The 27,220-nt window shown below is 47.1% G+C and overlaps 1 protein-coding gene across 7 annotated transcripts in view; it reads right to left on the bottom strand.

The window, feature by feature from the left end:
• The window catches only part of PAX7 (paired box 7), a 99,233-nt gene that overhangs the window by 27,816 nt on the left and 44,197 nt on the right, over nucleotides 1-27,220 (bottom strand). For all 7 annotated transcript variants that reach the window (XM_061367819.1, XM_061367823.1, XM_061367821.1 and 4 more), the window contains exons 6-8: nucleotides 23,197-23,396; nucleotides 9,116-9,281; nucleotides 8,532-8,734 (exon numbers count right to left, since the gene is read on the bottom strand). In XM_061367819.1, the coding sequence (XP_061223803.1) occupies nucleotides 8,532-8,734; nucleotides 9,116-9,281; nucleotides 23,197-23,396 (569 nt within the window). The remainder of the gene's footprint in view (nucleotides 1-8,531; nucleotides 8,735-9,115; nucleotides 9,282-23,196; nucleotides 23,397-27,220) is intronic.

Genomic DNA, 27,220 nt, shown 5'->3' with positions numbered 1-27,220 from the left:
GCCTGTCTGATGGAGGCAGGAACCAGCACCCTGCAGCAGGAGGAACCTCAGTGTGCGAGGTGGAAACCCCCACACAGCACGCACCCCATAACCTGATAGCTCCCCATTATTCATCTGTTGCACACACAGTTCTATCTCCTATTCTTCGCACTTTCCACTCTCCCCATACACTACATGTGATGGGGGGTGTTTGCTCATCAAAGTGAGTAACACTACAGAAGCCCCTGCACAGCTCTGTAACCCCACTCTGCCAAAGCACCTATAGCAAAGTCATGTACTGCTCCCCCTCTCACACCTGGACAACCAGCAAGATGATCGCACTGCAAGCTGAAGCAATACCCCAACACCTATCTCACACATCTCTTTAGGGTATGTTTCCATCATAAACCTCTTCTGGTGCTTCAGGACATAAAAGACCTTGTGGACAGCCCTCCAGGATGCTCCACAGCCCCCAAAGTCCTCCTTGTCCTCTCAGCCCCAAATGTGCTGCTTGCAACCTTTGCCCCAAGATGCTGTGACCCATCTGCCAGTAATCCCAGTGGCTGGGTGGCTTTGGGATGGGAGCAGTGTGGGTTTCCTGCATTGTTAGCACCCATAGATGGTAAAAGCAAACAGAAAATAAGCCATATTAAATAATGACCCCTTTCAAAATTGTATCTGTCAGCTCTGAAGGTCACAGCATTTCCCCTTGGCATGGCACTAACACACAGTCCTGCATCCATCTTCAGTGTGTAGTGTTTCCTGAGCTGGGACAGGTTTGAGGCTCACAAGGAGACCAGTGGACCTGTGTACACCTGCAATACCACCTCGTGTCCCAGCATAGCATCTCTGCTGTTCTGTCACACCCACTGAAGTGAACACTCATTCCACAACCCCTCTTTGTGGAACAAAAGAGGGGGGCAGGTTTGGGTTAGTGCCTGATCCAACGCCAAGTATGTTGCTGTAGATTTTTCCTACCAGAGATGGCTTTTCCCAGCCAGGGCACAGCTGGAGCACAGCTGTTCCACCCTTGCTAGATGTTAATAGGCACACACAATGCATGGGCACACACACTGGTGTGCACACACAGAATGTGCACGCAGGACACCGATGCCCTTGTGCACACAGGCGTGCGAGAGCATGCGCATGCCCCTGCCTCTGAGTCCTAATTATTCCTTTCATTGCATTCCTTCCTTTTAAGCTTCCCCTCTATCTCACATCCCTCATTCCAGGGCTTTCCCTGCTGTGGTCCCTTGATTCCTCTTGCAGCTCAGCACCAGCTCCCTGGGTTATTGCAGCTCCTCAAGCCAGGCAGCAGAACACTGACTGCCAGCGGTGGCTCAGCAGTGCCCGTCGCCAGGCTGGCTGCTGGCTCTCCTCTGCTCTATCTGCCCTGCCTGCCTTGTCTCGAGTTCCCTTCTTAATCATAAAGCATTTGAAATCCTGCATTTGAATTCTCCAAATCTCCTGGCCAAGTCCTTACCATCCCTGGTGTGGAAAAGAGACAGGACCCAGGGGAGAGGTGTTTCAGCAGAGCTGAAAGCTGCACCAGTCCTGTCTGGATTTCCATAGGAAAGACATTCCCTGCCATGCCTGTTCTATCCACCCTGCTCTGGCTGTGCTCCCACCACTCTGGGAGCAGGGTAGTGAGGTCTGGGAAGAGATATTTGAAGATTTATGGGTACAGATTTCTATGTCTTAGCCCTGGATGTCTTAAATACCTGCTCCTGCCCCAATGTCTGGGGGCTTATCAAGCACTCTCACACCTCCCTGCATTTCTTCTTCCTGCTGTCACTGGTTTTGTCATTCTCCTTAGCTTTTTGCCTCTATCTCTTCTCCTACTTTCTCTTTATTCCCTTTTCTCCCAGTACTTCTGATACCTGAGTTTACAAACAGCCACAGTTTACAGTGCCATAGGGGCAGATCCTGGACCCACTGAAGGTGATGACAAAGTCCCTATCGAATTCAAGGTTCAGGAACCAACTCTTTGCTCTGAAGTCCTTCAGTGTTTCTAATATTTTAATCCACACAGAGAAGAATGCGTGGAGTGGAAATCATGTGGGAATCAACACAGTCAATGCCACCCAGAGCATAAGAGTTTGGGTTAAAGAAATAAGATGCTGCCTTGTTGGCTTCTAATCAGCCTTCAGTGGGACCAGAGCACCAAAATCAATCAAGGAAGCTCATGAAACCTCAAGAATGACATCGAGCGAGGTGGCCCCTCAGATATGAATTTCCCCCTTCCCACCCTACAGAACAGAAACAATCATTAGGAATCAGGCAAATAAATACGTATCTCTTTTCACACGAGAAAAATGCTCCGTTCTCCCCTTTTCCCCTTGCTGGGAGCAGAGGCGTGTAACTGACAAGAGCAGATGGGCTTTGTTTGGTTAAACAGGGGGAAAAAAAAAGGAAGAAATTTAGTGGAAAAAAACAACCAGCTTTCCTGGGACACACGTAGGTTAAAAGTTGAGAGAGATGGAGCTGCATTTGACACCCAGCTAAGGGAAAATGCCAACGCAGCCGCAGCAGAGCCAGTTGCTCCCAGAGAGAAACCTGGAGCTCCCATGCCCCCACTCCATCCCCCTGGCAAAGAAGGGGCATGGATTTTAGCATGTGTTTACCTCCTTCTTCAAAAATCCTGCCTGGAATCTGCCCCAAGGTCGTGGGGAGGCTGAAGAGAAAAGGAACAGGGATAAATGTGACTTGGAAAAGGGACATCAGCCGCTTTCTGAAGGGCAGACACTTCACTTGGGGGAATCGTGGTCCTCTAGAGAGATGGGGCTGCAGGGGGGATGTGGAGGAGTCAGCAGTGGGGGAAGAGGGCAGAGACCACATGGAAAAAACCTACAGTGGAAAAGGAGGGTAGGAGAAAGGGGAAGGAGTGATGGAAAAGGGAGGAAGAAGAACCCAGGAGACAAGGTTAAAGAAAACCCCTCGTGTGAGGTGGCACCCGAGAGCATCAGGGGTTAAAGAACATTAGAAGAACATGTTCCTACACAAAGATAAGCTGGAGAAATGAATCCTTATCCATCCAAACCCAACCCTTTCGAATCTGTGTGAGAGAAGGGTCTCCTTTCAGGGAAACAGGGAATCCTTAATGCTTCCTCCCTCAGCAACTGTAATGCCAGGATGTTCCCAATCTGCTTTGAGGGATGGAAAGATTAAGAATAATAAAAAAATTGCAATAAAATATGTGTGAACGAGGGGGTAATTGTGGACAAATGCAGCATTCAAATTCATTTTTCAGCTCTTTTACACACCATTTCAATCTTATTTTCTGCTTGTTAATGAGATCTTGTTGGTTGGGGTGGGCACGGCTGCCCAGTATCGCTTGGGTAATTGCACATAATTTTCTCTCTACTAGTGATTTGCATCAGATTCCTTTTTTTTTCCCCCTAATTCTTTGCTATTTAAACCCCCTCCTCCTTTTCTCTCTCCTTTCCCCCCACCCTCCAAATCTCATCCTCTCTCTCCTCCTCCTTTCTTCCCCTCCCCTTCTCCTGGCCCAGCAAGACTCATTTTGAATGCTTATTATAGGCACAGTGTCTCCAACGAGAAAAAAAGGGAAGAAAAGGAAGCAGACAGAATGGATCCATGTCACTGAAGGAGGAAGCGCTGTCTCACTGGAGCCAGGCATCGGGATGCTGCTCCCCTCTCGCCAGCTAACATTGTGTCCTTCCCAAGTGCCAGCTTTCCCCCCCAAAACCAGGGCTCAGCTGGCTCTTCTGCTCCTGCCAGGATCCGTGTGCTCCTGACAGGGATTCAGATGATCTCCAATCCCAGCTCAATGAGGCTGAGGAAAACATTAGCCTGGACAGTGGAGGGATGATGTCAGGAGAAGCAAAACTGTGCTGTGGCTATGCAGCGTATGAAGGTCCCTGAGTATAGAGTGGGAATTCGTGGGCAGAGCCTGGCCTGTGCCTCAAGTGTTGCTCCAGCAACAAGGCCAAGAAATGGTGATAAACCCAGAGACGGTTTAAACTCTGACCTCAGCTACTGCCATTACACTGGGAATGAATTTGCTGAAGGAGCAAAAAAGCCACTGAAAGCCCTAAAAAAATTAAAGCAACAAATATGAGATGGTGAACAAGTTTCTCTTGGCTTTTCCTATCCCTGGAATTGTCTTAATCTCTGGGTGATCCTGTGGGTTTGTTAAAAGATTCAGAAGTCCCAGAAATAACATGTTCTGAGAGTACAGGAAACTCCTGACTCTTAACTACACTTCAATGTGTTCTCCAGCCACACAGGGGCCATCTGCAACAAAATAAGGATCTTTTCCTTTTGAATGACCCCCTGTACGACCCCAACATGCTGCAGTGAGTGGTCAGATATGCTTAAGATACAGACCTGGATCTAAAAGGGCAGCAGAAATTTGAGGAGGCAAAAAGTGGACAACATCTTACGGACATGAAGGTATTTTAAAAGGCAGAAGAGACGTGCTTAGATAGGAAAACAGAATGCACTGTGGCCCTACTTCCTTCCTCTTTGGAAAGCACCCAGGGAATCTCCCATCACTGTAATGGCAGAGAAGCAGTCTTATGTGGCCCTCACTTACGGCTTAATTTCCTCCCACCTCATCCCAAGCTGTAGCATCTACATTCCTTGAGATGCTGATCAAGATGTTACTGGGCTTGATACTGAGTTTACCATTACACTGAGCTATTTGTCACCAGTCTTATCCCAGCCATGGTGAAGGGTGATACTCAGCTAGCACAGGTCTGAACTTCATAAATGGATGCAGACTTTGCTCTCTCTGCTAGTGGGAAGCATGACCTGGCTAAGGACATCTTGGTGCCTGGCCTTGTTCTAGTTGAGGCTGATAGGTGTTCTCAGATAAATGGAAGATGATTCCTCTGTGGGATGAAAATGACTTGAAAACATTTACAACGGATTTATGAAATCCCACACTCTTGGGTTATAACCCACTCTTGTGAGCAATGATGAGACAGAAGCTCCAAGGCCAGAAATCACCTCTGTATGACTGCTAACTGGTTACTCACTCTTCAGATTTAACTTCACTTTGGGTCTCTATATCTTTGCTAAGCCTTGGCACAGGCATTAACACCAGTCTGGAGGCAGTTACAAGCCACTGAGTCAGCCCAGCTGAATCTGTGACAGCTGCTGCTAACCCACACAGCCTTGGAGAGCGATGGGGACCTCGCTGCTGCATGTTCTGGTACCAACCCACTTGCTGATGATCCATGACTGCTGCAGCCACCCAGAGCATCCTGACAGATGGAAGGTGACTCATCTGGCTGCAGCTGGCCAGCCTGGGAAGCTGGCTGTCTCCAACAGGCAATGCTTAGAGCAAGATTTCTATCTTACAAAGGCTCTCCCAGCACAAAACCAGCACTAATCAGGGCTTGGGTCACCCTGAGGGCTCTCACTGAGGTCTAGGAAGGAGTATGACATGAGAGATCATGGTTGATAGTGGTTTAAGCACATAGGACTATCCTTTGCATGGCCAAGTCGGTGTCCTCATATGAAGCATCACAAAAACCATCATCATGGGATGAAGCAACTAGAGGACAAAAGCTCCCTGTTTCCCTCTCCCTCCTTGACAGTCTCAGGTCTGGAACAGAGGCAGAACGGCCTCTACACTAGGGAAACTGCATGGGAATTGTTTTGGGGACCCAGCAGCAGAGCTGGAGAGGCACAAGGCTTTGTGTGCACCAGGCTGGAACCCAAGCAAGAAATGTGGCCCTTTCCCACGCGAAGGCTGGGCACAACTTGCAGGAATCTGTCAGGAGGGGGGGCACTGAAGTGTGTGTGTGCGTGGGGGGACAGAGCCCACAGTGGCCAAACGTAATCCCCTTCTCTCTGTTGTGAGAATGGAAATACCACGCTTCTCCTCTAGAATTTCAGCTGCCAGCACCGAGCCTGTCTGGTGCTTTCTGGCTGGGACACCCAATCCGCGGTAACTGGATAGCGAGCGGCAGCAAATGCTGGGAGCTCTGGGCCAGGCTGGCCCCCACCTCCTTGTCTAAACTGCAATGAAATGTCCCTCCTGCTGCTGCTGAGGGCTGAAACCAGAGAACTGTCTGTTTGCAGCTCAGACAAATTGCCATCATTTTGAGTTGCCAATTGTTGTCTATCTCCTGAGCTCCCTCCTTCCCTGTAGTTAACATTTACCCCTGCAGAGAGCAACCAGATGCCACCGATAGCTGCACAGGAGGATGAGAGGGTTGAGGCACAAGAGGGTTTACCTGTAATGCTGTGGGATAGCTGAATTATGCACAGAGCAAGCTGCTCTAGTGGAAGGTGTCCATGCCCATGGCAGGGGTTGGGACTGGATGAGCTTTAAGGTCCCTTCAAACCCAAACCAGTCTGGGGTTCTGTGATAAATCACACAGAGCACCCCATATTGAAACCTCACTAAGCTTTTACCCACCCTGCTCCATATAAGAGGACATTTCTCTGAGTTCTCATTCATGCTGTTTGGAGTATTTCTTGCATCCTTCCACTAGGAACAGTAGAGGACTTAGGCAGGAAGGGAGCAGGTAAGTAAATATAAAGCAGTCATAAAATAACCTGGGTTAGCCTTTCTATGCACAAAAGAAATGGAAGAATTTATATGCTGATGTCTTGGCCCTCCCATGATTAAATGCATTAGGAAAATGGGAATCTCCTCTTCTGGGGGGGGGGGGGGTGGTGGTGGTGCAAAGCTTTCTTTTCTTCAGGACTGCCAGATAATGTATCCTCTCTTTCCCATACAAAGGGCTTATTGGCTCAGGACTCATCTTCCCCTAGCCTGAGCCTGGGGCAGGGTAATTTGGGATAGGGATAAGCATAGATACAGCATTGGTTTGGCCATTTCAATGAGCCTCTGATTTAGTGAGCAGGACTAGTAAGAAGATGATGAAGCTACAGAAATGGAAATTGCATGATAGACCTGTGTATGTCTAATGCTTGTGCAGTTTATCACATGGATCTCATCCTTATTCTGTGGTGCTAAATTCACTTGTGAGAATCTGAATTAATCACATGCCCTGGACCATCTAACCTGCCACCTGCCTTTGAATTCTATACTGTCTGCTCCTCTCCTCAACCCAGTGCTATTAGAAAGCCCTTGTCAGAAAGATGTTCCCCTATTTCCCACACAAATGATGCTGGTTGAGGCAACATTCAGCCTCATGCCAGTCACCCTTTTATATTTTCCATCTCATGAGCATTCAAAGCTAAAAGTGGGGGGTTTATACCATTTCAGAGAAGCTGCAAAATTTCCCTCTTTCCATTGACACTCAATGTCTGTTTTCACACTCGAGAGATTAGAAGTTATTGGACCTTAAAATCTATCTACCTCTCTGATGTCCCCATTTATTGGACTCCTCTCTCAGCAGTTGTAGGCTTTTCATTTCAGATGCCTACCTAATTTCTCCTTGTAGCTTCATATTATTTTGCCCTTCCTGTCTTAAACAGTGTTACTGGCCACACTGAAACAACTGCTATAGTGCACTTCACATGTCTGTATTTCACAAGTGACTGAGGACAAAAGTGAAATGTATTTGGTACCTCTCCAGGATAGCAGGCATCACGTGAATGCAAGTCCTGGCTGTTAATTTTCAGGATACAGATTACAGTAAGTAAAGCAGAGAGAAGGGTAAAGGCTCTATCTAATGAGGTGACAGAAAGCTGTTATATCCTGGGATCTCCACTGACTTCAGTGCAGCTCACAAGCTGAGAATGGAAGTCTGCTTCCACAGCACACACATCGCACAAGCTCTGCTCTCTCTAGACCAGCTGGTGATGGAGGCTTTAACCTCTCTACACTGCTGAGGTGTGCTTCTCTGTCACACCAGCTCTGAAAAGCCACAGAGATACCTGGCAGAAGGCAGATCAAATCTGGGACTGGGCACTTCAAGAGGTGGCTGCACTGAGGCTTGGAGCACAGAGCCCAGAGTCAGCTCATGGGTGCTCCATTCTGAGCTCAGGCAGGGGTTTTAAAATCAAGGATGTGCTTTATCTTTCCTCCTTTAAAGCTTACCTACACCTCTTACTGTGACCTTGTGGAAAGCAGAACTGTTTGCATGGCAGTTAGTTTATCAAGGCTAAATCCCAGATCTCCATCCCTGTGTTTTGAGTAAGCTCAGATGCATAGAGCTTTCATGTTCCAACCAGACTTGGACAAGCTGGATTCAGCTAATCTCTAAATCAGTCACCCACAAATCATTGACTACTTCTAAAGAGAGCCTGAAGAAAGTAGCTAAGAACAGCAAGGCTAAAACCCCACCATGGAAGAGCCCACACCTGCACTGGGTTTTTCTGGAACACCAATCAGTGCTCTTAGTCCTGGTGTTTGTGATTCCAGTGTGTTAACTTGAATATGGGAGCTAACAGGATACAAGTGCTCTGGCAGTGCAGTGCTGAGCTCAGGATAGACACTGCAACAAACTCCTTGATTTAAACAGGCTGCCTCCACGAGTTCATGACAATAACTGCCTTGTTAATCATAATACACTGTGATAGCCTGAAGCCTGTCCTGCTCTCAGAGGATCTGAACCAGCCAAATACTGTCAGCCAAAGAAAGAGAATGGAACTGTGTCACATACCTGTGGAGAGAGGCCATTGCTAACAGGATTCATGTGGTTGGCAGGAGCTGCAGCATTCATGAAGCTGTCTGAGTAGCTGGAGAAGCTGTGTCGGGCCCCATAGGCAGAGCTGGTGTCGGCGGCAGCGGCAGCTGCAGCAAGTCCTCCCTGGTGCATGGTGGATGGTGGCAGGGGCTGGGGTCTGTGTACTGTGCTTCCCCCATCTGCAGAGAGAAGGGGAGAAGAAGCTGTAAATTCTTTTACAAAGGCCAAAGCCAACTGGAATCAGCAATACTCCTTCCACTGAACCCCAGTATGGAGATTTACCCAGAACAAGGGATTGCCTACGTGATACTTTCCAGTGATGTGCTCATCATTTCAAAGCTGAGCAGAACAACTACAGTCATGAGCCACACTGATACAGCAGAAACGGCCATGAGGTAGAGGAGAAAACTGTTGACTTGAGGAAAAACCTGCCCATCTCAACTCGAGGAAAACCATCTGTGTATTACAAGAGCCTCAATGGGATGCCATGAATCAGGGAAGGGATGATGGGATTATCTAGGGCTAGAGAAGAGGAGCAATGCAGGCAAATAGGTGCTCACCTTGGGAAATGGTGGTTGTTGGGTAGGTGGAGTCTGGCAGCTGGTACGGAGGGAGGGTCGGCATTCCTGTCGGTGGGAATCCCCCTGGCAGCAGGTGGTTGAAAGCTGCAAGCTGGTTTGCTCCTGCCTGCTTGCGCCATCTCGCTCTCCGGTTGCTGAACCACACCTGATGGGGAGAGGAAAGGCCACGTGTGACTCGCTCTGAGCTGCTGTCCCACCTCACCTGCACTGCTGATGGAAACACAGCCTGAGTAACAGCACTGGCCAAAACCAGCTTCAAGTTCCTGCCTGACAAAGACATTGTAAGAACTCATCTCTGATCCTCAGCTTCCTTCCTCCCAGATGAAGGCTGAGAACACTGGGGCTGTTCAGCCTGGAGAAGGAAGCTGCGTGGAGACCTCAGAGCAGCTTCCAGTGTCTGAAGGGGGCTATAGGGATGCTGGAGAGGGGCTCTTCATCAGGGACTGGAGCAATAGTACAAGGGGTGATGGGTTCAAACTGAAACAGGGGAAGTTCAGGTTGGAGATAAGGCAGAAGCTCTTCCCTGTGAGAGTGCTGAGGCGCTGGCACAGAGTGCCCAGAGAAGCTGTGGCTGCCCCATCTCTGGCAGTGTTCAAGGCCAGGTTGGACACAGGGGCTTGGAGCAAGCTGCTCCAGTGGAAGGGGTCCCTGCCCGTGGCAGGGGGTTGGAATTGGATGATCTTAAGGTCCCTTCGAACCCAAACCATCCTGTTATTCTATGACAACGCTACCACCACCCTGTCTCCTTGGTGAGGATACTTGCATTTAGTATTGTTAAAGATACTCCTCAGAGTGTGGAAGCATGTATCAGCAGCAGGGTGAGATGAAGAGGAATATTTTAGCTTGTGTATTATTCCAAGAGAGTCCATAGCAAATAGATGCACTGCTACCACCTGGCCATTCTGCCTTGTTATCTGACAACTATGTGAATTATGCTGAAGGATTAAGTACCATAATAGCAACACGGCTGCACTGTTAGAAGGGATAAATAGACAGATTAGCATCATGGTTTCAGTGTTAGACAAGCTAAATAGATAGAACCAGACCGGAGGGAATACAGGGGTTTCTCAGCTTCTCTGTACTGCAGCAAATCACTGTTGTCTGTATGCTAAGACATGCTCTCCTTGCAAGAGGCACTGCAGTGTGCGCTAGGATTGTACTGCAGCCAAATTCAATCTCTGTGCCTTAAAATAAACCCAGTATTAATGCATAATAAACCCAGGATTAATGCATAAGAAAGCCAGTATTAATGCACATGCAAAGCTGGGTTCACGTTTCCTACAGTGCTAGTTTACCTGGAAAACTCAAGGGGAGATTTTCCTAAATGCATTTGTCTGCCCTGATGTGTTTTATCATGGGCAATCTGCTTTCTGCATCGTGGAAAGGGCTTCTCAAGCTGTCTCTTGGCCTTGGTTTACTTCATTTAATCAGAGAGGCTCTCAGGCCCCATCCCTGTTTGGGGTTCAGAAGTATGCGGATAAGCTTTCAAGCCAGATGAGAATGCAGCTGCTGGACTTTGTGAGGCCTAAAGGTCTAGAAAACACGATTAAATTTCACAGCAACAAGAAAAAATGGAGCAAAAAGCAAGAGTGTAAAGCATTCGGGGGGGAAAAATCCTCCATCAGGCTTCCAAGCTGTTCAGTGTCAGATCAGAAGCTGGGGTTACAAGGGTTTGAGTCCAAACTGCCCCCACATCTTGTGAACCAAAGCAAAGCTCCATTCCCTAGATAGAGCAGAACCTTAGTCCAATGTGCCTTGCACTTCAGACGTGATCCCCATCTCAAAAGTGGGTACCTCTGACCTTTAAATTGAGTCCCCCTGCAGATGTCACTTATTGGTTTGCCTTTTTCTTACTGGCACTTGTGGGTACATCTAATTCACGAGGCAGCATGTGTTCATTGAAAGCTGCTTATTTAACTGAGTGCTGGCTCTTGGTCCACATGCACTGCAGTGGCTCTTGCTGCAAAACCAGACACTGAGTTCACACACAGATTTCTGTGAGGCTCTTCAGTCTATTATTGCTCTTTCTCCTCATCTACATGGAAACAGTTTGATTAAAAGCTGCTAATGATCACTGTGTGTGAGCTGGTGCTGGCTAGGAAGGACCTAGTCCTTCACTTCATGCTGTTATTTACATCCATTCATTGTACAGTGAAAACCCAGTTTTCTTTGGAAGAGTTGGTCTAAAATAAGCCCCCTGAAATGTAGACAGTGCTGATGTCAGGTCCTTGGCACCAAATGTGTCGTTTTGCAGACCTGTTCCTATTGCACTGCACTACTGGCTGAAGCAGCAGAACCTCTTAGCACCTTCCAAAAGGTTGACAGAAATGGGTCAGCTTACATCCGATCTGCACTGATCAACAAAGTCCATGCAGGTCAGAATCCCTGTGTCCATTTTTGGCACCAGAAGTCGCTAGCAAAATCTAGGACAGAGTTAAGGACAGAGAAATGAATGAACATTAAGGGCTGTAGCACTTCACCACCCTTTATATAGTCCAATCCATGGCAGAGTGTCTAGGAGTAATAGCAATGGATAAATAACCTTTTGTTTATCCCGATCATGCAAACAGGACCTGTCTTTTCCTCCTGCATGTATGTATAATCCATGTCTTGAATTAAGGGCTCCTCTTTGCTTCCACTTTTGCAGATGGGGCATAAACTCCTAATATTGCTGTTAGCTGAACACAAGGAGAGAAATAAACCTTCTCTCTGCAGAGAAAGAGGCCTGGTCCCAGGCTGGAAGAGCTTCCACTCCAAAAAAGAGATCCCAGGGCTAAGAATAGCCTAGAAAAAGCAGAATACCTGAAGGGCAGACATAAACAAGCAGCTCTGAATGCAGGCAGGGAAAGGGAAACCCAACTCCAAAATGTAAAAGCCACTCAGTGATTGCTGACACTTTCCCAACATCACAAAGGGTGGGAAAGTTCCTTTTTTATAACCAAGAGCCAGATGCTGGCAAATCCACTCAGAATTAGAAGTTCAGAAGCAGCATGTGGAGTGAGATGGGCTGGTATAGGACACGCTTCTCTGACACCATCCCCACCATGTCCGTGGTGGTTTGTCAGTTGGCTTGGCTAACACACGATCAAAACACAGCTTGGCAAAGGTTTGTGATGTCCTATGTTACACCACATGAGGTTAGTGATGTCCATGCACCAACACACGTTTTCAGTCGCTGGTCAGAACCTGTGCGTTCAACTCCTTCTGTCTTGCTTCTTCACAACCAGTGAAGGGGGACTTAGTTCCTCTGGTTTTTAAAGGGGATAAAAGGATACCCTGGATCCCTTTACAACAGAGTAGAGTCAACAAAAGAGGCCTGTGAATGGGCTGTTCTTGGGGTGTCTTGCTTACTTTGGTCTACAATGGGCTTTGAAGAAAGCTAACTTTCAGAAGAATGGACTATCAACGAAGTCAGTTCTTATCTATGCTACAGGCTCCTTCTAGGACTTGGGGATTGCTTTTCTCATTTGAAACCAGTGGAAATGTTGCTGCATTCAACACATTTGGGTCCTTAAACAAGCCATGCATCAGATCACCACCTCTAAATTGAAGATAAAACCTGTATTTTCTTAACATCTCAGTTTATTTCAACAACCAGCCACCTGAGATAGAGGCTCTTTCTAACTGCCAGTAGGCACCATACCTGGCACAGCAAGAGCTCTTTCTTAGCTGAAGCACCAGAGCAAAACAAATAAGGAATGATAACAATAGTAAATACACACGCACCAAATGAGATTCCCAACTACATGCTTAAAAGTAGTGCTTCCTACCAGAGCCTGCCTGAAGAATCCAGCCACAAAGACACTGAAACCTTCCACAAAGCAATTGATGGGATTTCTCTTCCCATGCAGAGGGAAGGGACATTTCATGGCCCGAACAGGTTGATTCTGCCCCTTATTTCTAACACACAGAAAAAAACAGTTGATCCATTGCAGCAAATGACGTTAGCAATTCTTTCCCTTTCCCTGCCTTAAAGGTAGCTCAGGCCTTTATGCTTATAAATCATTTTATTGGTAGTTAAAATAGAGAGGCTGGAGCATGGAGCTGAAATGCGAGGTGCACTTCAAAGGGAACCTGCTTTCATTTCCCAACAGTTAAGGTTTTATCAGCCACTAAAGATTCCCCCTGCCAGAGGATCCTGTTACACCATGTTAAGCCTGGAGTGAAGGCTACGGCTGCTAAACCCACACTGGTGGGAAGAAGAAGAGGAGGAAGATTTGAAGCTGCTGGTCTGTCTGTGGAGACATTCTAGAGGCTGCTGGGGCTGCACTGCACAACTGGAGTTCTATGCTGGGACAAATGTAGGAAAAAGGGTTGTGTGAAGAACCCAAGAGCATTAAAAACAACGTGTCAGAAACCTGTTTCCTCCCAAAAGGACAAGTTCTTGGTGATCATCTGTGCATTGCAAACAGCTCCTGCACTGTGTGAAGATGCTGCTTTCCAAGGGCATGGAAGTATAATGTAGGCCACTGAAGACAACACTTAGTGCCTGCTAGAGATGTTTGGGGCTTTTGTCCCTGTGAATCATCTTCCAAAGGATGTACTCATTAGACAGGAAATGCTACAGAAACTGCTGCAGGAGAAGCAGAGAGATACAGGAATGTCCTCATGGAAAATAACTTGAAAGATGTCCAAGCAGGTTCTTCGTGTCATGCCCAAGGTCCAGGCAAGATCAGAGTCCCTCACTGTGATATATACACCTTGTGCAGTAAGTGAATATGCTGCTCCTGAACGCTAGATGCTCACTGCAGGGTATCACTCAATCTATTACCTTCACAGATGGGAGAGGAAGGCACAACGGGACTAAGAAACCTCTCCAATCCATCACTGTCTGCCTTGCAGAACCAGCTGATCTCACAAGAGCTCATCATCCCAGCCAGATTGGGTTTGGGGCAAAGGTTAGAACTGGTTCTTATTTAACCTGAACGCCTGCACCGAACCCTGCCAGGCCCGAGATGCCCCAACCACTTGTTGTCAACCAGTGGAGAAGGGCTGCAAAGGCAGCTGCCTGCCAGGATGGAGCTGGACTGAATTATCTCTGCAGCCGCCCAGATATGGGTCAGCTCCCACAATTTGTCAGACAAGGAGAGGAAAGGAAGGTCAAAAGAGGCTCCTGTGGGAAAGAAAGCCTGTTGTGTTCCTGCTCAGCCTAATCAGGACTTGATGTTGGAGAAAGATAGATGGGATAAATGAGCTCCTAAATGGAAACAGGGATGGAAAAGCCAAGTTGTGCTTTTGCTCTCCAGTAGAATGGAGAGATGCAGCATGTGTTTGCTTTCACAGGCCCAAGAGGTTGTGGGGGAACTTTCCACTTAGGTGGAAAAGTGTCATGTGAGCATTTATGGCCCAAGCACACCAACAAAATTCCACCTAAGTCAGATAAGGTCCCTTTCCAGGTTGGACAGAGGTGACTCTACTGGACCTGCTCCTCCTCTGAACAGGTACAGATCCCTGCAGTGCCTTGCCTTGCCCAAAGCTTCTCTGGGCACCCTGTGCCAGGGAATCAACACCCTCACAGGGAAGAACTTCTTCCTTATCTCTAACCTGAACTTCCCCTGTTTCAGTTTGAACCCATCACCCCTTGTGCTATTGCTGCAAACCCTGATGAAGAGGCATCGTTGAGGCTACTGAGATAATTCTTTACAGAACAACCATAAAAGCCCAGAAGAGTGCAGAGATTTTAGGCACACAGATTTTTGTCTGTGTGTAGGGATGCATCTGTATCTAGTGACACTTCGGTTCAGTGCCTAAAATGCTGAGCCTCTGTCACTTGTGGGCAAGATGGTTAAGATAAATATTAAACAAGGTTAGTGGAGCAGAACAAATGACTCTTCACAAATGAGATTATCCAATGAATTTAGCCTATATTTTTCCTGGCATAGCCCAGTTCCTGAAGGTGTTAGCTATTTATAACAATCTATTTAGGCTGGATATAAGGCAGAAGCTCTTCCCTGTGAGGGTGCTGAGGCGCTGGCACAGGGTGCCCAGAGAAGCTGTGGCTGCCCCATCCCTGGCAGTGTTCAAGGCCAGGTTGGACACAGGGGCTTGGAGCAAGCTGCTCCAGTGGAAGGGGTCCCTGCCCGTGGCAGGGGTTGGAGCTGGAGGGGCTTTAAGGTCCCTTCCAGCACAGACCAGGCTGGGATTCTATTGAAGAATTTCAATAAACAGTTTGTGGTATGTGGATTTTTTATACAAAAAAAAAAAAAAACCTTTTGGTTTTGTTTTTAAAGAAGCCCTTGCTAGCAGTGAAAGATTTCCTTGTGACATTGATCACTTTACTCTTGCAATATTCTTTCTAATCTTGGCATTAATGCCACAAACACTTCCTCAACCAAAAGGTCATTTCTACCTTTAAGCAGTCATCACAGCATGAACACTTTGTTACTATGAATTTCATACTCTGGTCAGGGAAGCAGGAGAAATGGGACAGATCTGTTCACTGTCACACTGAGACATCCGAAGGCCAGGTTTGACCTCATGGCTTCACAGCTCCAAGCCCAACTCTGCCCAGTGACGCTTCACCTCTTACCTATAAACTAAAAATTATTATCACTGAATGAAATTACTGTTGATACTGAATGTTTGCAAATGTGTTTTCCAGCTCTGCATTTTGCAAACTGTGTTTCTCAGTGATTCTTTGAGTTGTCAGAGGATAAATTCTGTTAAATTCAAATTTAAAACAAACCTTCTGTTTTACTTAATCCGTATACCTCTTTATACACCCTGTGTCGGAGGACGAGTGAGGCTTGTGGAAGCTGAAGGACATGAGGATCTGTTCACTGCTGTCAGAAAGCAGCTGTATTTTATGAAGTGCTTTCTCTCCACTTGACCGCTTGCTTTTTAGAAGGCCAAATCTTAACGGTGTTCAAGTTGCATGTAAACATCTCAGAACAGGCTTTGATGTCCACACCTCACGGAGGTGAATAAGATGTTGGAGAGTAGGTTTCCTGCTGCTATTGTTTAGCTAGAGATAGGCCAGGCTTAAGAGCAAACCAGCAGCACATGATTCCCACTATCAAGATTTTCTTTGCAAAAGTAAAAGCTGTGAGCTTTTTAAAACAGCTTAAGCACTATGGAAAGTGGCTCAAAGATTAAAACACCCTGGTAAACCCTCCTCCTGGTTCTTATAAATCTTCTCCATTGTTGGCCAAACAGGATCTCTTTAATTGGTGTCCCAGTAAACAGAAGCCTCCTTAGCTGGGGAGACGGAGAATAGGCCAGTGCCACGTGTGCTGGCTGCTCACTTACCGGGCACACACAGAAGCAGAGGTTCAGCACAGGGCATGTGAGCAAAGTGTATGAGAAATATTTAGGTCCATACTCTTGTCGGACTGGAAATTTTGTGATAAAGGTTCTCCTCATAAAGCCTTTGGGAGGCCCTGTTTGTTTTGAAAACAATGGGACAGACACTGCACCGCTATAAATCAGTGCAACTTCACTGACTTCCATTTAGGCCAGCTGAGTGCGCAGTGTTCCACACAAGTGCTCCAGCCCAGGAGCTGGGATCTGGTTCATTGCTTTGGCCTCTGGGCCCTTTATCCTTTGTAAGAAAATCCAATCGTTAGCACATTGTTTAGGGGATGCCTTTTTCAGGCTGGGAGCATGAGGCTGCAGTTCTGCTCCTGGTTCCAAAGCAGAATATAACAAATAATCAAAAATCAGTTCCAGGGTTTACGTCTCAACACAAAAATTCACAACTTTAACTAACAACCAGGGCTTACTGAGCAGAAAGGATTCCTCCAGCTGCAGAACCCAACAAGTTGGAAGGAGCACTCTCTGCCATGAATTTCTCCCTTTGTTTCATAGATTCCCTGCCCTACACATACAAACCAAGCTGCTCTTGTCAAATTATGCTGCATGTTCTAAAGTTGATATTCATTCCTGTTGATTTGCACCAATGCTTTGCCAGAAGGACTGCAAGATTAGGCTTATCATTTTCATCTGCACTGAAGTATAATATACTTAGCGGAATAGCGCTGAGTCTCTCCAGCAGGATGCCCTCAGGCCTACAGAGCTGGGACTGTGTCCTCTGTCAGTGGGACATTTCTATTTCCAAGGCAGCTGGTTACTGTAATTCTACTACGAATACCAAAAGTGCTGATGCTCTTCTAAACCATCCCTTAGACACAGACATAGGACGTGCTTGCAATTTTAAGAGATCATCTCTCTCTTTTCCGAAGTTCAGGTGGAAAAAGGCTTGCTGCTATAATTTGGATACCTGATGGTTAGCTTTACGGTTTGGTTTTGTTAATTTTTATGTGACTTGTAGGTGGAATGAGGGCTTATTTGGAGCATATTAGTTGAGGTATTGGCTGCTTGTGTGGAAACCTGTATCCAAGGTCTATTTCTGGTGTGCAAATGTCTCAGTGATTTGAGACCATGGTGCTGCCCTGAGGATAGTCTGGGTGCATGCACTGCTTTGTTTTACCTTATATTCCTTTCTGTTGGTACTGTTCAAGTAAAAAGCAGGAAATCTTTAACCCAATTGCATTTATGTTTCTAATTCAGGTTGGAGAGAAGTGAAAGAACAGCAGCAAGGCCGTGAGACATCAAGCATTCACTAAGCAAACAGAAAGTAACGTTACAAGACTGCAGCCGGCCGACCTCGCTCATTAGCACCCTTCTCCAGCCAGATCCCCATGAGACATGAGCGGGAAGCAGCTGGACCCGCCTCGGCTGCATCCAGCCCTCGCTGGCATTACCTTGCAGCGCCGCTTCTTTAAAGCCCGGAGCCGGCCGCTGCTCGGCACCGCACCGCACCGCACCGCCCCGCACGGCGGCTGCCCCGACGTGCCTGGGCACACGCAGCGGCAGCACCGCGGCGGGTCTCAGGGGCTGGTAGTGCCAGGGGCTCTTCTTGCCTTGGGCTCTCTATGTGGAGGCTCCGGTGTGCGAGAGCGCGGCTGGCCCCGCGCCGTGGAACACCAGCGTGCCAAGCCAGGCTCTGCCAACGGGAGCCCCGGCTCCTCCGCACAGCCCCTCGGTGCTGCCAGAACCCCAGGGCAGCTGTCGTGTCCTAACCTCCTCGCAGCCCTCTGCACGGGAAATGTAAACCAGTGGGACCCTCGGGAAGAAAGAAAACATTCTCAGCTGACCTTTGAGGGAGGGGGATTGCCTCAGAAAAGCCAGTTTGGATACACCTCAAAGAGTCTGTGAAGCAGAACACCAAGCAAACACCATCAGGTTCCAACAGCTTTGCATGGCTCCACTTAATGCCCGGAGCTGGGGAGACCTGCTAACCACTGCATTGTCCCTCCCTATAATACCTTCAACAAGCACCAAACCAAGGAACGGGACAGAGTTTTGAGCACAATGACAGAGCACTATGGTCACCACTAGCACACAGCACAGGGTGGAGAAGTTCCTGAAGAAATCCATGTGTTTCTGGAACCTAGAGTGCAGAGTGCTGCTGTAAACGGTGCTTTTCAGCTGCTTTGCACTAAGAACAGAATTGCTTTGTGAGAAATCTCAAGGAAAATGGAATGGAATTTCTTTGCTGGTGCTCCATTTGGCATGTCTGATCTAGAATATGGCTGTTTGTTTACTACAGTTTGAAACTGTGTCAGAAAATACAGATTATCTGAGGAGCCTAGAAATGCACCGAGGTTTCAGAGCCAGAATCGCTTTGAGGCTTTTTATTAAATGAAACAGCCATTTTCTCCCAGGGAGAAATCACAATGGTATCCATCATAAAAATGATCAATAAAGCACTGGCTTGCGACTCGTGCTGTCTGGTTTAATTCTGTTATTGAAATAAAGGTTTCTCAGTGCATGGAATTTCCTGGGGATTAATAATAACACACATCAGCATCACAACACACCCACCTCTCTGAGCTTCTGATTTCTTTCCATAGAGCACCCACTGCCCAGTCCATAGGAACCAGGATTTGTGTACTTGCTGGTGGTACTCACGCCTGTGGTACAACCATCTGAATCATCTCTAAGTGATGCTGAGAAGCAAAAGCTGCCATCTCTTTTCTTGGCAATGACTTTGGTACATTTTTAGGAAAGCCTTTTGAGATGATACTTTGGAGCCTGTCACATCTGACTCATTACAGCAGCAGGAAAAAGGGAGATTGGCTGCTCAACCTGCAACTAAGGTCTATTTGTGGTGTGCAAATGTCTCAGTGATTTGAGATTACGGTGCTGACCTGAAGGTAGTTTGGGTGTATGCACTGCTCTGTTTTACCTTCTATTTCTGTCAGCACTGCTCAAGTAAAAACCAGGAATAAACACACAGGTTTGTTGTATCTAGCCTTAAAAATGCAACACATTTGTGCAAAAAGATCCACAAACGGGCTTGTTTAGGAAAAGGGTTAGTTCTGACTCCCTAAACCCCTGACTGATGTACCTGGTGTCTCTTTTGACATTAGCATTGCTTTGAGCAGTAATTTCTACACCTAGACAAGAGTTCCCAGGCAAACCTATTCCATTATTGAAAAACACTGTACTGACAAAGCTAAACTGATTGTGAGAAAAGGGTTATTCTGGGAAACATTTCTTCTCAAGGAATGCCAGGGAAGAAAGGCAGAATTATCACGGAATCCCACTTAGGGGTATGTTCCCATATCAAAACTTTGACATCATCAGTTAGATAATTGCAAAACCTGGTGTAAAACCCCAAAATACATTCAAGATCAAAGGCAATGCTTCCACTAAATTAGCTGAATGAATTGTTTAGCTGTTAGACTTCATTTTTAAATCCATGAACACTTGACATTCAGAAGCTTGTTTTCTGAGAGGGTGGAAAAGGGAACTTGTGGATGGGCAAGAATTTGTTCAGTGCTGGACAATTAGTGTGGACACATGAGTCAAGACATTGCCTTGCACAAAAACAAGGCAGTGGGAATTTCCACCTGTGGCCTCTCTGGGCATGGGTTTGGCACCACAATCCTGATCCACCCGGAAGCCTCGGCCCTGTTTATGCTCAATTTGGGATTAACCTTTTCATGGCTCATACCTTTGGGTGTGTTGAAGTCTGAGTGTTGGAATCCTGTGTCACAACCACACAACCACTGCAGTGACCTTGCAAAAATACTGCTTGCCATCCTGTGATCTTCCTAGCAGATGAGAAAGCGGAGCCTGGAGCTGCTTCCCACCACCACCCCTTCTTGTTCTGCAGCTTGGGAATTTTATTAGCTGTCAAGGTGTCAAACTTCCACTTAGCTGGGCAGCTGCATGAGCAGCCAGCCTCTGAGGCCTGCCAGTAAAGTTTAACAGAGCTATCAGCCTTTCACATGGAAATGATTATGGTACGTGAATGTTCAGGTATCAGAGAGAAGGAATGAGACTGAGGTAAGTTCACCTTTCATGTGGTAGAGCAAAGAGAGGTAAGGAGGAGAAAAAGGCCTGCTTGTTTTTGTTCAGTGCTTGTACAGTGACTATCAAAATGGGATTCAAGTGCAGGGATGCTGTGTATACAATCATAGAATCATAGATTGGTTTGGATTGGAAAGGACCTCAAAATAATCTAGTTCTATCCTCCTGCCGTAGGCAGGGACACCTCACCCTAGACCACATCACCCTAGGCTCTGTCCAATGTGTCCTTGAACACCACCAGGGATGGAACATTTACCATCCCTCTGGGTAATCTGTTCCAGTGCCTCACCACCCTATATAGTAAGAAAGGATACAGTAAGATGGCCCAATAGCAACACGTGAACTGTGATTTGGAGACCTGGATGTGATCTGGGGATTGTCCAGCCATGGGTGCACAACAGAGAGGGTGCACTGAAATCTAGAAGCTGGATGAAGCAATGACCGGACTCTGAGGGCTGCTCTTGAGTCTCTTTTGTAACACTTATCATGTGTCTGCCTCCCATTTTACAAGTTAACATGATAAGCTTTTGGGGATGGGATAGATGGGGAGATGCTGGCATGGCCCTTAACACCCAGACACATCTCAGCTGGCCCTACTGTTATTACAGCCATCCTTAATCCAAAGCACGTCTCTTGGCCTTAAAAACTCCACTGAGACACGAGGAAGACTATAAGGTGGCAGAAGATTCCCTGCTGGATGGCTACATGTGTGGATGTGTGTGTGGGGAGGCCTTTTTCTCTTTTTCCACAAGGACTTGATTGACTCATGTTTGTAGATCCTGAGAGCCAGTAAAAGATCTGCTCTGATATCCAGAAAATTTTACAAGGGGCGGCAGGCTTAAAAGTGGTGGGAAGAAGCTGACTCTGCCAGGATGTTGGAATGAGAAAGCCATCAGGAATGTGCCTCGGAGAACAGCTGCTACTAGAGCCCTGGCAGGAACCTCCACGCAAGCTGCCTGGGAGCAAGTAGGGGGATTCGAGGATCACAGCTTGAGACAAGGGAAAGGTTCTCTTTATTTACTGATTTAGTTTTCCCTTGCTCTGCTTTCACCTCCCTCCTTTCTCCCAGCCTTGTCACAGTGAGGTCACAGTGCCCTGGAACAGAGAACCTGCCTCTGGTTTGTGCACACCCTGGCAATTCAGGGCTTTTCACTCCTCCCCAGCATGCCCTTATCAATGCAGGTTTCTCTCACCCCATAAAAAGGTCTTACCTAAACTCTGTTCTCCTTTGGAAACTCCTTCGGGTTTTTTCTGTTTGCCACAGAAACATCTACCTTTATCCTTCCTCCTTAACATCTTATGTCCATCTACACAAGTAAGATCAACTAGAAACAGAATATGCAAACAAAAATGGGGAATTCATACATTCCAACTTTTGGTAACTTAGTCACCTCAATTAGTTCCTTTACCAGGCTCCATCTATCTATGGACCTCCCTGGCTAGCAAATTAACACTCTTAGTGCTGAACACTCTGACATGGTCTTCTGGCTGAGATCAAAACCAGAATCAGTTTAAAGTCTGCTAGATTTCCTTTTGGCAGTCTCCATAGCTAAATCTTGAGGGATGCTGGAGTCAGGTACATCCAGTACCTTTCAAGAGAAAGCTGGAGGGAGGTGAGTGAGCACCCACTGCAGTGCTGTGACTTCTTTGGGAAAGAAGACTAATGGGAAAAGCCTTTAACCAGTGAACATCCCAGGTGTGGAGAGCGAAACAGCCATTCCTGAATAGCAGGGAGGAAAGCAACAACTTTTAGTGGCTTTGGAGCAAGCACATCAAGCTCATTACCTTGAGAAGCACAGAAGGAAAACCAGCCTGCTTTGTTTTGGAGGAGCTGGTTAGTGATCGACTGTTGTCCTGTCACAGACCTCTTTCTCTCCTCTGCCAGTGCCCACCGTTCAACCCTCTGCTGCCTGCACAGAGACCCTGTGCTTAGCCTGAAACCCAATCACTCTGGCCACACGGAGGACGGACTGCTGGGGTCTCCATTTCACTTCTTTAACCCAGCACAATCCCCAGTCCCTCCCCCTTTCCTTCCCTTTCCCCAAGGGACTCTATTATACCCCCCGATCTGTTCACACTACTTATCCCTCTGCGTGTTTGCACACACTGCTGACCCAGCCTTTATCTGGAAGACATAAGGGTCTCTGTGTGGAGTTCCCACAAGGGCTATTAATCGTGTAGATGTCAGAGTCCCCTGGCTCCAAACCCTCCCTTCCTGCTCCTCCCCTCTTCTTCCCTCTCTCCCCCCACCCTTTTTGTGCTCTCTGGAGATCAAGGAGGGGGGAAAAGAAGTTTGATGAAAATTCACACACACAACTTGCAAACTTTGCAAAATCTGAGCTGCTCCCCTGGGCAAGGCTGGAAAATGGTGTGATTTCTCCTAAAACACCAAACATTCACACACACTGCTTCCTCCTAGGCAAATGGAGAGATTTCCTCCAACAGAAAACAGAGAGCTCAACACCTTGCCAAACAAGGGAAAGTTTGGCTCCTGGTCCCAATCTGGATGGAAACCCTCCAGCTGGTACCTCTGCAACAGGCCAAATCCAAATGGCATATCTGCAAGTCCATGTGAACGTGGGAATGTGCAGAATTGGATTTAAGTCTCAGATCCTTGTGGACGTGGCTCTAGAGAAGAAGTGTGTCCACGTTATCACCTTTCAACACCCTCAGCACTACCACCTCCTTCCCCGAGGTAAACAAGAAGCTGTGCCACCAGGCAGACTTGCTCTAGGCCTTACCTGAACTCGGGCCTCGGTGAGCTTGGTTCTCTGAGCTAGCTCCTCCCGTGTGTAGATGTCTGGGTAATGGGTTCTCTCAAAGGCCTTCTCCAGCTCCTCCAGCTGCTCAGCGGTGAAAGTGGTTCGGCTGCGGCGTTGCTTGCGCTTCAAAGGCAGGTCTGGTTCGGATTCAACATCAGAGCCTTCATCCAGCCTGTTACCTGGGGTGGGAAAGAAGCAGGAGATGAGGTTTGCATGCATAAAAGCCACGTGGAGAAAGGCTGTTGGAAGAGCTAAGCACCCCAGCAAAGTAATCTCAGTTCTACTGCGGTGGTGTCCATCAAAGAAAATACTCTGGCCTGTGCAACACATCTACAAGCTTTATGCTAATTCTGTAGGTTCCTACTATTATTTTTCCCCTACATTGTAAAAAGACAACCTATGAAAATCAGAACTGAATAGCTATAGCTAGGATAAGTAAGCCCAGTTTTGCTCTATTTTTGCTTGTTTCTGGAGATAAAGGCACCCCATTGGTATTCACCAAGTCTACAGTCAGACCCAGTGGATTTGAGAGGGGCCACACCGAGACCAGTGTTAGCTGGGACTTCAGTGTTTGCCTGGGGCCTCTTATGGAGCAAAGCTTGGGTTTCAAAGATGTGAGGCTCTTGGCTCCCTGCTGTGCAGATGTTGATCTATGGAGGATCTCAGCCAGGCCAAAACTTTAGGTCTGCCTTCAGGACAGTGAAAAATGTGCCACCGGTTCATGGCAGAGAAGGAAGAATGTGATACATGAAGTGTTTCAGCTAGGTGAGATGTGGCCTCGGTCACCTTTTCCTTCTCTCTCATGAAAATAGGAGACTCATTAAATGCGCACTTACTTCTTTTCCCTACCAGGCTTGACTGTGTCTTTCAGAGCCAGACCAAGAGCCAGAATGCGGTTAAACACTGTGCTCACAGAGAAGTCAGCTTTCCTTTGGGATAAATATTTGCTAATTCAGGATTGAAGCCAGGTTTGTAAGCTCTTCTTGATGAACAACTTTCCTAAAGTTACTAATAGGGTTTTCAGCCCTCTCTTTTGTATTTCTCTATACTATCATCATCCAAAAATCTGCCTTTCTCTCTTCAGAGCTGGGAACAGCAGCTGTGACTTCCCCAACAGCTGCTCCGGAGCAGCAGCAGTTTGAGGAGGCTGAGGCAAATATCCCATTGGAGCTCACTTGTTTATCCTGAGATCCCCACAAAATGCCATCGCCTTCAGCTCACTGCAGCACAGAAATGCTTTTATGGCTTGGGGCTTCATGGGGAGGATGCAGTGGCAGGATTCTGATAACTACAGTAGAGCTAGAGACAGAAACTGCTGCGGAGTTGCTTGTTTTGGGGGAAATACATCATCTTAAGAGGTTTTCCCTTCTACCTCTGGCTTAACAATACACAGGGTCTTTACACATGTTCATCTTTTCAGATGAAGAACCTTTTGTCTCTCACTAAAGTCAGTGAGAAAGTCACTGTTGACTTCAAAGCAGCAACACCTGTCCCATGGTTTAAAGACAGGTTTACTCTACATAGCAGAAATCTGTTCCTACACCAGCTTCTGGGTCACATCCATTTTCAGGGAAGGTCCAGAGTCCCAAGTGGTGTAAAAGGAACATCTGCACTTGAAAACATCAGCTCTCCACATCTGGGTCCCAGATGATTCAGGGCAGGTAGAAGCACATCTGGACCTTCGAGTCCCATGCTGTGCAAAAGCACATCTGGAAACCTATAGCATACAGTAAATTTCTTTAAGTTAATCACTTCAGTCACTATTAGTGGTTTAATTACTAGTTTGTCTGGAAATGCTTGATATGAACAGAAGTAAGGAGAGCAGTGGGTTCAGGTCACGATGGGAAAAGGCCGGTATGAAGAAGGGGAAGGAAAATACACTACGTTAAATGTAATTTAACTACAGCTGAGCATGTTTCTTTCTGGATAACACACATTTCATGTAGTTAGTATGAATGCTTAGCAGCAACTTTCAGCCTGTGAGCTCCTTAGCAAGGGAACTGTCCTTTATGGCATTTTACACCTCATGCAACAAAGCCTCAAACTGCTTGGCAAGTCCCATTGTGACAGCGATGTCAAAATGACCAAGATCTCACCCCTTCTGGCCACCTGATAGCAATGGTGTAACATCTACCAATCAGGAGCTCATCTGCTCCTTTGGTGCAACTGCTCACACAGCAAGCCTGGGATCCACCACCTCCCCAAGTGAAGAAAAGTCTAGATAAGGATCTATAACATGTTTTATCTCCCACACTTCACTTCTTTGCTGCAAAGGTCTGGAAGGGAAAACAGCCAAACTTTCTTCAGTAGCTTTATGCTCTTAACTAAAGATCCCTGATTTAGCCACGAAGTTCTGGAAGAGGACAACTGATTCTCATGAGCAACAACCCTTCCTACTCACAGCAGCACTGGTAACTGTGCTGGCTACAGGGTTAAAAGGGTAGAGAGCCAAAACTTGCAATGAAAACTTCTCTATCCAGACAGTTCCCAACTGGCATTATCTCCATTTCACAACCGTGGCAGGGATGGAGGAAGTCACCCACCTACGGTCACCCTGTGAGTCAGGAGCAAAGCTGGGAAAAGCAGCCACAGCTCCTCGTGCCAAGTCCAAGGCTCCAAGAACCCGACAACAAAGACGAAACCAAGAGAGCAAGCAAAATCCCAGGGTATGTGTGGACCCAGCTGGTCTCAGTACAGTGCAGCTGCTGCTGTCAGACACAGATTCATTAAATAGAGAAAGCCTTTCAGCTGAGACATGCTGAAGTATGAGCCTATTATCTAACACATCCCCTACTATCAGGGGACAGTCTCTCTTACCTACCTATGATGCAACCCAAGGATCTAACAGGTCTTTTCCATCCCTAAACAGCTGAAATCTGCTGGACAAACCATTGCCATCATCGCCACAGAGTTTCTGTGCAACTGGAAGGTTCACAAAGCTGCAGCAGTAACTCAAGGAGACTCCTTCACTAGGCAAATCCAAGGGGATTCAGCCACTTCAGTTTTTGCCACACATCCCTGTGTGAAAAACTGCCCTCAGCACGAGCAGGGGGTGAATCCCAGTTTGGAGCCTCTGACACAACAGGACTATGCTATAGAAATAATCATTAGCATGAGCTGGTAGTGTTTTACACTGACTCGGCACGGACAGCAACAAACACCCTGTAAATAGGAAGGTGAAGAAATAGCTAGCAGCAGCTTCTTGTGTGGCTTACCAACCCCTAATTGTGATGAAGGATGGGAAACAGCTCCCCTAGGATATGAAACTGGCTAAAGACTGACAGAAAAGAACAGAATGGAGAGGTGAATGGAAGGGAAAATCTCATGGCAGGACAAGAAGGGGGAAAGGAAGAACTAAGAGAAAAGCGTATTACAGGACCTGTGCACTGATCTCACTACATTTTGTTTCTTTTAGAGCAATTCCATCTTTATTATTTAGTGTAACTGCTCTGTAGCTCAGAAAGCAACCCCCGAAGTGCTCAGATCTCTTTGCAATACTCTTAAAAACAGAGATGAAAGCTTCATTATGGGAATGAAAGCAAAGCTGCCAGTGTGAAAATCCATAAGCTCTTCCCTCTGTTTGGGGGGGGGGCTATTCAAATGTACAGACACCTTCTTGGAGCAGAGATACAGTGCAGCTTGTGCAAGGGGTAAGAGACAACGGTGTGAAGAGACTTGCTGAAGGTTTGCATGGATCAGTGTCAAGTCCCACATCTCCAGTGAGGATGAGCTGGGGAAAACTGAATAAAGCAAAGTTTCTTTTCTCTGCATGGAAACGAATACAGGCAGAGCACGCGCGCAGGATGGCATAGGAGAGGTGACAACTATGAGCCCAGGCTTGTCCTGGGACCCATTATAGCATGAGGAAATGTGTAAATTATGGCCCACAAACTCACATTCCTGGATAATGCTCCCAGTTCAGATGGGGGTACAATTAGCAAGAGCTGGGCAGCGCTCTCTGGAGGGGTTTGAAAGAAATATAAGCAGACTGGAGCTTGAGGAG

The sequence above is a fragment of the Neopsephotus bourkii genome, unplaced genomic scaffold (assembly GCF_033783945.1).
Source record: "Neopsephotus bourkii isolate Nb327-2 ecotype Australia unplaced genomic scaffold, CSIRO-AGI_Nbou_v1 NB_1399, whole genome shotgun sequence".
Classification (NCBI taxonomy): Eukaryota; Metazoa; Chordata; class Aves; order Psittaciformes; family Psittacidae; genus Neopsephotus; species Neopsephotus bourkii.
The sequence above is the reverse complement of the archived record's forward strand: the minus strand, read 5'-3'. Positions and strand labels throughout refer to the sequence as shown.